The sequence below is a fragment of the Rattus norvegicus genome, chromosome 6, assembly GCF_036323735.1.
Source record: "Rattus norvegicus strain BN/NHsdMcwi chromosome 6, GRCr8, whole genome shotgun sequence".
Taxonomy (NCBI): Eukaryota; Metazoa; Chordata; class Mammalia; order Rodentia; family Muridae; genus Rattus; species Rattus norvegicus.
This window is the reverse complement of record NC_086024.1, coordinates 55,646,588-55,659,900: the sequence shown is the minus strand read 5'-3', so window position 1 is coordinate 55,659,900 and position 13,313 is coordinate 55,646,588. Positions and strand designations below refer to the sequence as shown.

At 47.0% G+C, this 13,313-nt stretch overlaps 1 protein-coding gene across 30 annotated transcripts in view; it reads right to left on the bottom strand.

Moving 5' to 3' along the window:
• Window positions 1–13,313, bottom strand: part of Atxn7l1 (ataxin 7-like 1) — a 222,443-nt gene that overhangs the window by 49,851 nt on the left and 159,279 nt on the right. The window contains exons 1-2 of one of the 30 annotated variants that reach the window (XM_039113168.2): window positions 10,438–13,303; window positions 9,355–9,469 (exon numbers count right to left, since the gene is read on the bottom strand). The exons of 22 other annotated variants lie outside the window; for them this stretch is intronic. Coding sequence is in view for 3 of the 8 variants with exons in the window: in XM_063262084.1 (XP_063118154.1) it covers window positions 10,214–10,241 (28 nt within the window). In the remaining 5 variants the exon portion in view is untranslated. Of the gene's footprint in view, window positions 1–9,354; window positions 10,191–10,213; window positions 13,304–13,313 lie in introns of those variants that run through there. 7 more of the 30 variants (XM_063262083.1, XM_006240013.5, XM_063262084.1 and 4 more) reach the window with 7 other exon arrangements.

Sequence of the window (13,313 nt, the reverse complement as noted above, 5' to 3'; positions counted from 1 at the left end):
GATTCAAGAAGCTAGGTTCTGATATGCACCCTGATGGTGGTTACTAACAGTTGGAGAGTGATGGATTTGATAAAAGTTAGGGTGTCTAAAGGAGTCCATTTCCACGTGCCTGAAAGCTTTGTACACACTTCCGGGAAAGACATATCAACCTCTACAGGGTGCTCCTGAAATCCTAAATCCCCTCTGGCTCTCCGGTGCCTACAAATAATTAGCTGATTAATATTCGCTGAAGAAATGGACGACGGTGGCAGTAGAGGTCCTGATGGGAAGAACTAGAGATCACACATCTACAGTCTTCAGTGTCAGTGACGATAAAGGTGGAGGAATGGAGAGGTGGCGGATCACAGTCTCCCTCCAGCCGAGAGCTGTCACGGCTGCTGTAATAGGAAGCTGATGGGACAGAAAAAAAAAAGCCAGAGTGTCCTTTGAAGGCAGGTTAGGGTTTCTCTACCATCCCTCATACCAATGGGCCATCAGGGTCTCTCAAAGTAGACCCTTTGGAATTGGGTGCTACAGTATTTGAGGCTCACCTGATTGTCGGGTGTTTTACCTGACCAGCGTTTACATTTTACCTCTATGGAATGATTCCGTGGCAATAATCCTTGCTGGCTCAGGGTGAACTCCTACATGCATGCTTTATTCCCAGAAACTGTCACGAAAGGTTATGAAAACCAAGATCTGTTCGAATGCTGTAGAAATAGCACAGGGCTGGGACGCAGCACACCCTGGGTCCTAACACCCTGGTGGTAGTTTTAACTGAGCTCTCCCAATGTTGAGCTCTCTCTTGGCTTCCATGACCTCATCTATAAATGAAGTAGGTCCCTAGATGGATTCTCAGGCCGCCTTCCCCCTCAACTACAAATACAATGCCTCCTAATATCTGCTCCTCATATCTCACAGTCCCTAGATGTTACAGGATAATTACAGGCGGAGTGCTGAAATACCTCATGTGAGTGGGCTCTTCCGTGGAAGAACTCGCTTTTTGTAAAATTGGCCGTTAGAAGAGCGGCTAAGCATATCTACCCTCCTCACAAATGACTGGCTATTGGAAACTCAGAGACCAGGTGATTGCCAAGGTCAGAACTAATGACTGCTTGAGGAATCGGGCCTTGGACATGGGCCCAACTGCCTCTTGGGAAGGAAATGGGGTGTGCTGTGAGCAAGATCAAAGAACACAAAGTCACTAAAGGTTAGGAGTGGGCAATACAAGAGACCTGGCCTCATCTCCTTTGCAAGGCCCAGAGGGAAGACCTGGTTTGTGGCCATGATGGAACCAGAACCCATCTTTCTTCCCTTAAGCCCTCTTCTTTGGAGCTTTGTGCCCTTCAGAAATACCATTTTAAGAAACCCTTCCTTCGTTCCTTCGTTCCTTCGTTCCTTTGTTCCTTCCTTCCTTCCTTCCTTCCTTTCTGCCTGTCTGTCTGTCTTTTTCTTTTCTTCGTTTTATGACTCTAAAATAAGATTTTTATTTCTACCACGGCTCTTCCACGATTTCCTCTGGCCTCATTCACTGACTTGTTCAAAGCTGATGAGGAGTGGGATGTACAAAAGCATCACTCATTAGCCTTTGAATACTGAGTAACAACATCCTTATTTTCCTAAATTAACGGTTAAGAACTGTAGATGTAGCGGGATTGGAGGGGAATGAATGGGAATAGCACATAAAGACACACATGAAAATGCTGTATGATGCCTGTTAGACTTAAAAAAATCAATTAAAATTAATAAAAAATTAAGTAATGGCAAGAAATTGTCATTGAAATACAAGAAGGGGGAGGGGACTGGTGGTTCTGAAATCACTGACTTCATAGAGAAGTTGTGGTCATGGTCTTGGCCCACACATTATACCTATAAACTGGCATAAACATCAAATCAATTATTTTTCTTGGTTTTATGTTTTTCTTTGTTTCTTCTTCATAAGCAATCCTCCCATCTCCCTTTCCAGCTTGTTGAGGTAGGGTCTCTTGGGTCCCAAGCTAGTCTTCAGTTTACTAAGTAGCTGTGGTAACCCTGACCTTCTGATCTTCCGACCTCAACCTCCCAAGTGCTGAAATTATAGGCCTGAGCCACAACACGTAAGTTATGTGGTCCTGAGGATTAAACCCAGGGCTCTGCCTGCCAGGTAATCACTCTACCCTATAAATTGCACCTCCAGCCTGCATACATCCTTCTTAAATATCCAATTGAAAGAACAAGTTGCATAGAAGAGATCTGAAGATCAAGTTCTGTGATTTGTTAAATGTGTAATTTTACATTGAATTGAGTTGGCAAAAGGAAAAAAATCACTTTTATGGTAGCTCAAGGAGGGGTGAGCATCTCAGACTCCTGGACTGTAGGAGCAAATGTGACCCCTGTTGGGGCAGGTGAGAAAAGCCACATAAACATTTAGGATGTCAGGACCAGAGTTCAACATCAGGGCTTCACTGCATCAGCGGCCTGCAAGTACACTTTTGCAAATGTGTGGAACTGCTGTCCCAGGCAGGGCAGAATGGGCACACTTAACAGGAAGACCCTTGTTGGCATCAATCTATGGAAGTCTAGCATGTGAAGACCTGCCTATAGAAGCCTTACATAGTTGTGCCTGGATGAACGGTGGGGATGGTGATCAAAGATAGCAGGGTCCATGTTACCTACAAAAAGACACTGTTATACAGGTAGCCTTCTGTGGGCAAAGCTTCCAACATGTTTTGGTCAAGTGCCTGCCTTAGGTAGACCCCTGTCATGATTCTAGTTCTTCTGAACATTCTATTTCTCACTCACTATGGAAATATTTTATAGACTTAAGCAATGTTAGAGAGAAGGACCCTTTCCCCCAAAATTTCTCAGGCTTTGTGAGTGTACACAGCTATATTAATAAAACTGTAATCAACCGATATTCCGGGCTATTCTTCATCTAGCATTGTTTTATGTGTGTATGCATATCTAATTCCCACAGGCTGTCACGCTCAGTCATTACATACTGCAGAATATTTAGCTACTCTCTTCCTGTCTGGCATTCTGAAAACTAGCACTTAAAGTGATTTAGGACCTTTCCTTAAGGTGATACAACATTCCCAATGTGTAAGCCTACACCAGTTTACATCTCCTGCTACATACTTATTTCCAGACCATAAGCTAAAAGTGCTCTAAGTGCCTAGTATTCGCCTGCTTAAGAGAAATCAGAATTCTGCTCTGAGACCACCCACACGGATTTAAATATCCAGCACATTAATAATGACCTTCACAGACGACCTGGAACTGGTCTCACCACTTCTCTCACTTGGCCACTTATTAACTTCTTTTATTTACTATGCTTATTATCAGTTGTATATTAAGAAGTATCTGTGTTCCCAGAACTCTACTACATAGACTTACTTTAGATAGCACATAGGCATTCAACCCCTTAAATGGCCTATCAGTATTTCCATTCTAGCCGAGGAATCTAAGGCTAAGAAAGACAGTGAGTTGCCCAAGGTCTGGTGGTTTGAGTAAGAATGTCTCCCACTGACTCCTGTATTTGAAGACTCAGTTCTAGTTGGCGGAACTGTTTGGGAAGGACCAGAAAGATCCTTGTTGAAGAAGGTGTGTCACTGCAGGTGGGATTCGAAGTTAAAAAAAAAAACTCAAGCTATTCCTAGTCTGTCTCTCTCCCTCCTTCCTTCCTCCCCTCCCCCTCTCCCTTCCTCCCTTTCCCCCTTATACTTGTATATTAATTTGTAAACTCTCAGCTGTCTTGCTCTGCCCTCATGGACTGTAACACAATGAAACTGTAGGCTCAAATTAAACATTTAAGTTGCCTTGGTCTTATCACAACAATAGAAAAGTAATTAGACACGAAGTCACAAAGCTAGGCAATCTATGTTGATCTGGGGATGTCTTTTAGGACCTGAGCCTTTTACTTTTTCAAAAGGATTAAACTAATTTTAATTTTAAAACATAGGTAGGTCAGTGTGGTGCTACGAACCTTTAATCCTAGTGCTACAGAGGCAGGGGTGGTAGCAGGTCTCTGTGATGAAGGTCATGCCTGGTCTACACATAGAGTTCCGGGCCAGCCAGGATCACATAGTGAGACCCCAGTCTTTAAAGGGGGTGGGGGGAATATAGAGACGGCTCAGCCATTAAGAGCACTTATTGTTTTCATGGAAGACCCAGGTTCAACTCTCAGCACCCACATGGTGGTCCACAACCATCTGTAACTTTGGTTTCAGGAAATCTAATGCCCTATTCTGACCTCCGATGGCACCAAGTATGCACGTGATGCACGTATTACATGCAAGCAAAACACATAAAACAAAAGTGAATGAATGTAACAATTTAAAACAAAACAACAACAACCACCCAGGGGTGACAGAGATGTAACTCAGAGACAGTGCCTCCTGGGCATGATGTGGGAGGAAAGGGGCTTGGAAGGTGCCACTGTGTAATGAGCTCCTGATAATGCTACCTGGGTTGTCTGCTGTCCTCACCATTCCAATTACTAATGCTGCCCTGTACCACATCCCCACTGCCCCTCCCACACCAGTACATCAGGATTTAATTCCCCTTTGCTTTTCTAAATCCCTGTCATCTGTAAGTCTAGTTCTCTGTGTTCTCCCAGGAATGGGCTCCTTTCCCAAGTGGCTTTTCCGCTTGCCGAAGACAACATTACATTTAGTGTTCCTCTGAGCTCATGTCTTGATTTGGATCTCCTCCATTTTGATCTTGGAAGATGCTGTGGACCAAGAAGCCTGGAAGAGGGTACTGTGGAGTAGGGAAGCCTCCCTCTCTGAACATTTCTAAATCCCTTAGGGGGATTAAAACTACTATCCTAGAGCTGGAGGTCCCAGGACCAAAGGAAGGAAAGCCTAGATGAACCCTTTTACTTTTTCACATTTTATTCCTCAGGAAGTCTAGGTCATGCCCTCCACAGCTGCTCTTTTCGAGCTCAGCACCACCATTACCACTACCACCACCAGCAGCAGCAGCAGCAGCAGCAGCAGCAGCAGCAGCAGCAGCAGCAGCACCACATGTATTCCTTGAATACCCAGGTACTATTCTAGAGGTCAGTCCTATGGACCAGCAGGCAGGGGCCTCGCTGCCACCGACAGAGGAATGAGAGCCCTACTGTATTTTTAGTTCTTTCCACTTGAGTCAAACTCGGACCCTCCTTCCACGCCATTACTGTCCAGGGGATATTTTTATGCTCTTAGCGTCAATGTCCTGCATTTAATCCACCACGGAGCTGTCTCAGGAATGGCTGAGTTAGCCGCAGGCATCTAGTGCTGTTTCTGATACTGCCTTCAGGAAGAAGTTGTTGGGACTTTTCCAGTATTTGTTTTTAAGGGACCAACCTCATCCTAATAGGCCTGGGACCCCACAGGCACCCGTGCAGCCTCCCGCGGCTGTGTGAGCAAATGTGGGCAGGAGTCAGAATCTGGCTCACTCGTGTGACAGTGCAGTCTCCTTCAGCTGCAGCCACGAGGGGAGGCGCCAAGAGGGCCATCATCCAAAGTGAACTCCATCCAAAAGGAAACGGGATGGGTGGGTGAGATAGCTCAGTGGGTAAGGATGTCCACTAAACTGAGTTTTATCTCTAGGACCTACTACACAGCGCAGAGAGAGAAGTGATTCCCGCAGGATGTCCTCTGATCTCCGTGTGAGTGTTGTGACATGCACAGTCACACACACACATACAGAGACTTTTTATTTTAAAAAGGAAACTGGAATCTAAGGGGAGCCGGACAGAGCAGGGACCCTGGCTAAGAAGCCATGCTAACCAAAGCAGTTGTGAGGCAGGCATCCCTGGGCTATCAGCAGCAGAAACAGAGGGAGACCAAATTTGAGAACCATGCCCATCTCTAGATCTGATGTTGCCCGGTTCTGTGACCTTTGGCAACCTGCTACATCTCTGAGTCACGGTTTCCTCGTGTGCAGAATCGAAGGAGAAGAACTCCTGAACTCTAAGAGTTAAGTGCTGTGAGGTAAGTCAGGTATATGGTAGACTTCTGAGCACACAGAAGTGTACTATTGTTAATAGTATGTAAGGGGCCATAGCTAGAGTTTGGGTGGAATCCTTGTAATCAAAGTGAAGCATTACATCTGGCACCAACACTGGAGGGAGAATATTGCATCTACCTACCTCAGTGAGGAGAAAAGGAAGGCATGGAGGACTCAAGGAGAGGAAAACAGACAGTAGTAGGAAGCAGAGCCTTGACAAGCATGCTCTATGCCAGTTATGAGAGTCCCTGGTATCCCAATCCTTAATCTGGGGCAGGGGTTGGGGGAAGTGTAGCAATGTCTTTAAGCTGGGTCTGAGTTCCAGGCCAGCCTGGTCTACAGAGTGAATTCCAGGGAAACTCTTTCTCAATACCTGCTCCTCTACCCTCCACCCCCACCAAATGTTAGTATCAGAGTGGCTTGGGAGGTTGATTCCTTAAAGAAATACGACTTTATCACAGCTTTTTCACTCCTCCTACATACTACCAGCGACCACAAGCTACCTCAGGCACTAAGTTGTCTGACACAGACTCATGCAAGATGAGTGGCTTACACTGCTAAGTTCCGTTCCATATAGTTCTGTCAGGTTACTTCCCAGCATCCTTAGGTTTCTGGCATTTCCTCAGCCATCTGGTCATTCCACACCGTTCATTCAGTTGAGAGTAAGAGCTCTACTTCTTGATCATCTACCCACTACGTGAGGCAGAGTGCAAGCTACTGCCCACTCTGCAGGTCTCAAGAAGTCACAACTGCTAGCGTCCTAGCAAGAGACCTCATAGAAGTTCAGCACAGTTATGAACGAAGACTGGGGCTGTGCTGGCCTCAGTAGCTGGAAAGAGAGTCCAGGCTTGTCTGTCCGGTCCCAAAGCTGGTTTCCCTCTCCCCATGCTGTTTGCCTGGAATAGCCCCTTCCCTCCACCCTTTAGAAAGGCAACTTCTCCAGCAGGTCTGGAGCATGCATTTCCTCCTCCCAGAGCTGCCCCAGGGTTCCTGTGTGTAGTTTGAGTGTAAAGGCTGCGCCTTATCTTTGCTCTTAGAAGCATTCTTCCTCCCACCTGCTCCTCAGCTTGGCTCTCATACTGAAGCACATGTTTCTGGCACCAGCCTCTGCTGGGTAGGATCCGGGCAGTCCCAGGGATTTTCCAAGGGCCTCAAATAGTTTCCTCAGCCCTCAGGGATGCTCTCACCAGACCCTCAGCCTGACTACAGGGGAAACTCTTGAGAAACAAACCTGTGTATGCTTGCGAGGAGTACTTTTGAGGGATTATGATTTTTTTCTGGAGTGTACCCCAGTGATAATAACAGGAAGTAAAAAAATCACAGCCTTTGATTTGGTAATCAACTGATAGCTTAAAAAGGTGATCTCAAGGAACTATCCTCAAAGTGAAGGGTAGACAGTTCATAGACATTCCCCGTAGTATTGTTTTCAATAATAATAATAATAATAATAATAATAATAAATACAAAGAAGATAATCGAAAATGGCTGGTAAGAGGCCTAGGTCAATCTGAGAAACCTTGTAAGTGAAATAAAACAGCTAATCTATGAGAAACGGAATGGACCACAAATAACTCGTAAGCATTAATCACTACTTAATAATTAGTATACAGATGAGAGGGCAGAGGGAAGGACACAGGATGGAGTGGGTAGTACGCGCTATAACCCCCTTAAACAGAGAGGGCAGAGCAGGGAAAACAGATGCAGATATGAAGTAGGGAGGGATAGCAAAATGAGTGTCATCTGACTTCATCAAAAACATCCCCAGCCGATGGCCCCAGGATGTGAGCACTGCATCATGATGAAACCATAGGTGCTGCCCTGTACTGAGTCTTAATAACCAGAGAGTTTCTGAAAGGTGGGAGATAGAACTGTCCAGACTCCAGCATGGCCATTACGTCTCTTCTCTCAGAGGCTGGAGGACAGACCTGCGCTTCTGAGAGCAGCTGCCTTTCACCCTTTGCTGACCTCTGTATGCAGCCAGATCTGCTACCCCCTCAAAAGCGCTAAGCCTTTCTTGTCAGGTGTGGTGCTACACACCTGTGATTCCAGCACTTGGGAACTGAGGCAGGAGGATTCAGAGTTGGAGGACTAAGTCATGTGGTAAGCCTATGTCAAAACGCCAGCACTCAAATAAACAGAACAAGGCTTCTCACTGCCTTAGCTGTTCCCCGGTCTCAGCCAGGCAGTGGTGGACTGCCAAGGGGTCTGTATTAGCCTTCTCCATTGGCATCTCTCTCTTCTACAAGTATTGGACAAGAGTCTCCATGGCTCTGGTAGCTTCCTGCTTTTGGATAAACCACTGAGCTCACCTTAAATAGGCCTGGTTGAACTTACCCTCAACCAAGGCACACAGAAGGGACAGGTGAAGGCAGATGCTACAAATGGGAGACACAATCCTGGGTATCTTTGAAGTCTATGACTGGCTGGCATTCCTAATACTGAAAATACCTGAATGCTGAATTCGGTGTCTCTGGCTGTCTGACGGAACCGTCAGCAGCTTTACTCAGGGTCTTGGGCTATGCACACCAAGGCGCCTTCCTGTCTGCTGTGGGCATGGTCTGCCCATAGCTCACAGAGATAGATCCCAGAGGTAGGAGGCAGAGAAGTGCCCAGGCCTCTGTGCCAAGTTATGCCAGGAGTGGCTTCAGTCTTGTGATAGGAAAAAGGCTAAGGTCTTCAGATTGTACTTTTAGAAAATGTTCTGAATAGGAAATGTTCATGCTCCACCAGTTCAGAGTTAACAGAAATATGGACCAAACACTATGGTTTCTGGAATCAGAAAGAACTGGGCTCAAATCCCAGCTCTGTCACTCATTAGCCCTGTGACTTGGGCTAATAATTTAACCTCATGAACCCCAGTTCCCTACACATATGAGGGAGACATCACCCACATCAGAGATCCTATCTCGGCAGGAAGCTTCTGGCATGACAAGCCTTTTCCTCAGTATATAATCATCACATGTTGTAACTGCTGGTTTCACTGTCTTACACATGGGCACAGCGTGGAGGCAGGAGTCTGGCTTATCTCTGGCATTGAGCATAGGTCCTGCCCCAGTGAGCCCTCATTACACTCATTGTTAAATAATGTTGGAAGGATTAATAAAATTTCTTGATAGAAATTTCTCGATATATGAAAAGGTAGGTTTAAAAAAAAAACATAGTAGCTTTCCTAAGTAGATGGTTCACAGCCTTCTCCCTACCCTCAACTTGAAAATTTTCCATTCAGATGAATCCTGGGAGCACACTGTTTGAGGACACAGGTTCAAAAAGACAGGCGACCTCTGCTTTATTTCTGTGTCAACCTCCAACTTGGACAGCACAGGGCCCTGGTCTCCTCCAAGAGAAGGTACAAAGTCTCTACTCAGTGCTGAGTTCCTAGTGTCACTCAGAGCCACTCACCCAACAGGTTGTCATGGTCCCCCAGCAGCCACTAACGGAACCACGTCTGTTCTCCTTGGAGTGGCAGTTGGCAGTGGCAAACAGGAAGTTGTCTTGAAGTAGGGTGTGGTTATGCCTGTCAACATATGCGTACAGAGACGCACGTTTTTCCTTCCCCTCTCCGCTCCTTCCTCTCTCCCCTTTCTCTCAGAAAGAAAAGCTTGAGTTGTTTTGTTGAAAGCTACACTTTTGTTACTTTATTTAGGACCAGCCATCACTACCACACAAACAAAAACCTGGGGCAGAAAGAAGCTTACACTATAGCAGGGGCCTGTCTTTTCTCCATCAATCACTCACCCTGAAGCCTATTTGTGAGAAACCAGGTGCCTGCAGATACATGAACTATCCCTTTCCCTGCTCCGTGGGCATGCAGGAAACAAAATTCTAGTTTAAAAGCAAGCCACTAACACTACCAATCATAATGAACGGGGAGACAGAGGAGGAACCGCCACATGGTATATACGAGGCTCACAGGGTGTACACACTGGACCGAGGGCCATATGTGAATAGGGACACAGCCCATGGGTTTTAAGTTGTGTGCACCATTTGAGAAGACCCAAAACATTTCTTAGCAGAGACAGCATATGGAAACAACAGCGAAAAGCAATCTCCCAGGGTATAAAGGCATGAAGTTCCGATTGAGCTGCATGTGAACGCTGCAGAGTGGGGGTGGCAAAAAGTATGGGGTATGATAGCTGGCTTCCCAGTGCTCTCAAAGGTATGCTATAAAAATTTCCATTCCTTTCCTCCCCAGACCCGAGGCTTGAGCCTCCAGAAGGGCTGTCCAAAATAGATCAGTCCTGAGCCTCCTACTCCTGACCTCTTTCTGAGGCAGCTGCTGTCCCCATCGGCTTCCTCAGCCCTGTCTCTGCTCCAGCTTCTGCCCACAGACCGGGAGCTCAGGTCTGCACAGAAGCTCATCTCTCCGAGTGCATGCATCTCAGGCTGCCAGCATGCTTTGCCTGCCAGACTTTCTTCTGTGACCTGAGTCCAGCCCCACGCCATCCTGGGTGGCGGGCCACCATACCCTGCTTTCACACTTACACTTCCTGGAGAGGCAGCCTGGCCATTTGGATAAGGAGGCTGAGCCAACGACATGCTGGGCAACGGCCCTCTTCTAGTAGACATTTCCTGGCTGTGGGCCCCGGCCAGTCATAATGCTTCACTTCCCCTTTAAGAGAGCACGCCCAGATGAGATTGAGGAAAGGCAGCAAGACAAGGCCGGAGCAGTCAGGGGTGCGTCCTGAATTTGGCAGATGAATGAGGGTTTCCCTGATTCTCACACATGAGATGTGAGAAGCCGCTTCTCAGAGGCTCAGGAGAGCACTCTAAGTTTAGATGGCAGGGGGGTTTCTCCTGCAGTCTCTGGGAGAGCAGCCACACTTGAGCCAGCTCTCAGAGCTGCTGTCCAACCTGCTTGGGTCCTGGGTGGCTTGCAGATGCCTCTGGACTTTCTGCTCTCCTTCCCCACAGGGAAGACCCAACCTGGAGGACAGTGCCTATGGGGCCACATGCTTTGATGAGAATAGAGGCCGTTAAGATAGTTGGAAACCCCCAAAGGATGATTTCACTATTAACTTCAGCAGAGTTCTCATTCATTTTGCAGGTTTTTTTTGTTTTGTTGTTGTTGTTGTTTTTCCCCTGTGCTAATTTCTCATGTAACCCAGGTTGGCTTTGAAATTTCTGTGTAGCTAAGGGTGACCTTGAATGCCTGCTCTTCCCACTTCCAATCCCACTGTCAAATATAGATGGGGCCAGCATTCGTGGCTCTCATTCTGGATACTTAGAAAATTCCCTGACTCTGGCAAAGGACAGATAGCTTGTGGGAGAGGGGTTGGCCCTTACAGAGACAATGCTTCACAGGTCATGGGGTCACGTGACTTAATATCGATGGACACAGAACAGGCAAATCTCAAGAGACAGAGTACAGAGTGGTGGTTGATAAGTGGAGGCTGTGAAACTATGAGTGTGGGCAGTGGGTATAGGGGATCCCCTGGGAGTGATGTAATGGACCCATGTCACTCAATTGTAGTTTGCTTTGGTGTTTTGGGTTAAACTTGGGCCTAATATGAAGCCTCACTACTGAGTTCTGGCCGACCCCTCAACATGATTGCACAGTCACAGGGCCAATATTCTTTCTTGTGAATTTCACTATAATTGACAGAAACACAAGAAACTAAATCAAAGGAAAAAAATAAAATAATAAAGTAAAAACGGAGGAGAAGCTGGGCGTGGTGGCTCATGCCTTTCATCTAAGCACTTAGGAGGCAGAGGCGGGTAGATCTCCTATGAGTTCAACGCCAGTCTTGTCTATGACAGTCTTGCCATGACAGCCAAGATTAAGATGGTCTCAAACAAAACAAAACAGAACTGGAACTGGGAGCCCAGCTCAGTAGTAGAACACCTGTCCAGGCCCTGGGCCATCCCCAGTCTAGGACAAACAAGCAAGCAAGCAAACAATAAACCAATGTATTTGATGAATGAAAACTGGAGAGGTGGGAGACCTGGCTGCCCCCTGTGTATAACTGAGAAGGGAGAGAACAGCCAGAGGCCATCTGGAAGAGCCCAGCCTGTCAAATCTGGACCTGGCCAGGGTGGGGGGTATGTGAGAGAAGAGAAGAGAGAGGGCGAGCGAATCAAGAGAGGAACTGCAGGCGAGGAGGCCAAGGTAAAGGTCAAGAGTGGAGCTAAAAGCCAAGAGTATGCGACCTAGGTGGCTGGGTTATACAGGAAAAGAGAAGTCTGGGGGAAGGGAAGTGAAGGCCAACCCCTGGGCTGGAGAGGTTTAGGGGAGAGATGGTGAAAAGTGCTGGAAAAAGCCCAAGTACTGAGTGAGCCTCTCCTGGGTTTCTTTGGGTCCTGACATTTGAGACCTCTTTTTCTTCTATCAGAATCTCCTCTGGGTCTCACCCAACATATCTATAAAACTTGGCTAATTCCTAATGAACTTTAAGTCATTTCCAAGTGAGCAGCATCTGACTTGTAGTAAGGGGTATTGAAGGTAAATCTCTGAAAGGCAAAAGCCTTCCAGAAGGTCTCAGGCTGAGGGGAGGTGGGATCATTTCACACACACAGTGTCCCTCATCCCAGACCTTTGCAGAGACCATCATCTTACAACAACTAGGCAGCTTGATATTGCAAGAGAGCCAGAGCTTGGAGTCTCTGAGGGAGAATTATTTAGAAACAACCTCTTCCCTGAACTAGGTAGACTTCATCTGTTTCTGACTGATTCAGAGAGCTGGGCTGGTCCCTGTCTGCTGCTCTGTTTCTTGGAATGGAGATGGTGTGGATGACCAACCACTGGCCAGATCTCCTTTCTGGATCATTTGCAACTTTGGCTGGAGACAGTCTGCTCCCAGGCGTTAGGCTGCAAGCTCTGTCCTCTGGACTTTAGGCCAGCTGGTCAAAGGCTCCTTGAGCACATTACCCCACTGAGGAGATGATCAAGAAGATGTCCGCTGGGTGTTGCAATGCTTAGCAGTTCAGTGCAGACGAAAAAGCAGCCCTATGGCCTGGGAGCCAGAGTCAAACAGAAATAGCTCTCCTGGTATCTGCTGAGAGTTCCAGGAGGACCTGGAGGTCAGAGGTGGATACTTCCCTTGGCCAACTTTTCTGGTACACTCTGACTCTTGCCTCTCCGCCAGCTCTTTCTCCTCACCTCAGGTGCCCACAGACTAAGTAGGTGGCCTAAGTTCTCGGCAAACAGGTGGCTTAACCGAGTAAGCTGCAAACGTTTACATTGTTGTAGCTTCTGAGGAACAGCAGGTTTGGAAGTGTAACACAAAAACAGGAAGGGGCAGCCCAATTCAAAACCTTGCCAAGGACACTTCTGCAGAGCAGATAAACAATTGGCTAACCAGAGCATATGCTGAGATGCTCTACCTCATTAGCCATTAGAGAAATGCAAATCAGGCCTACAA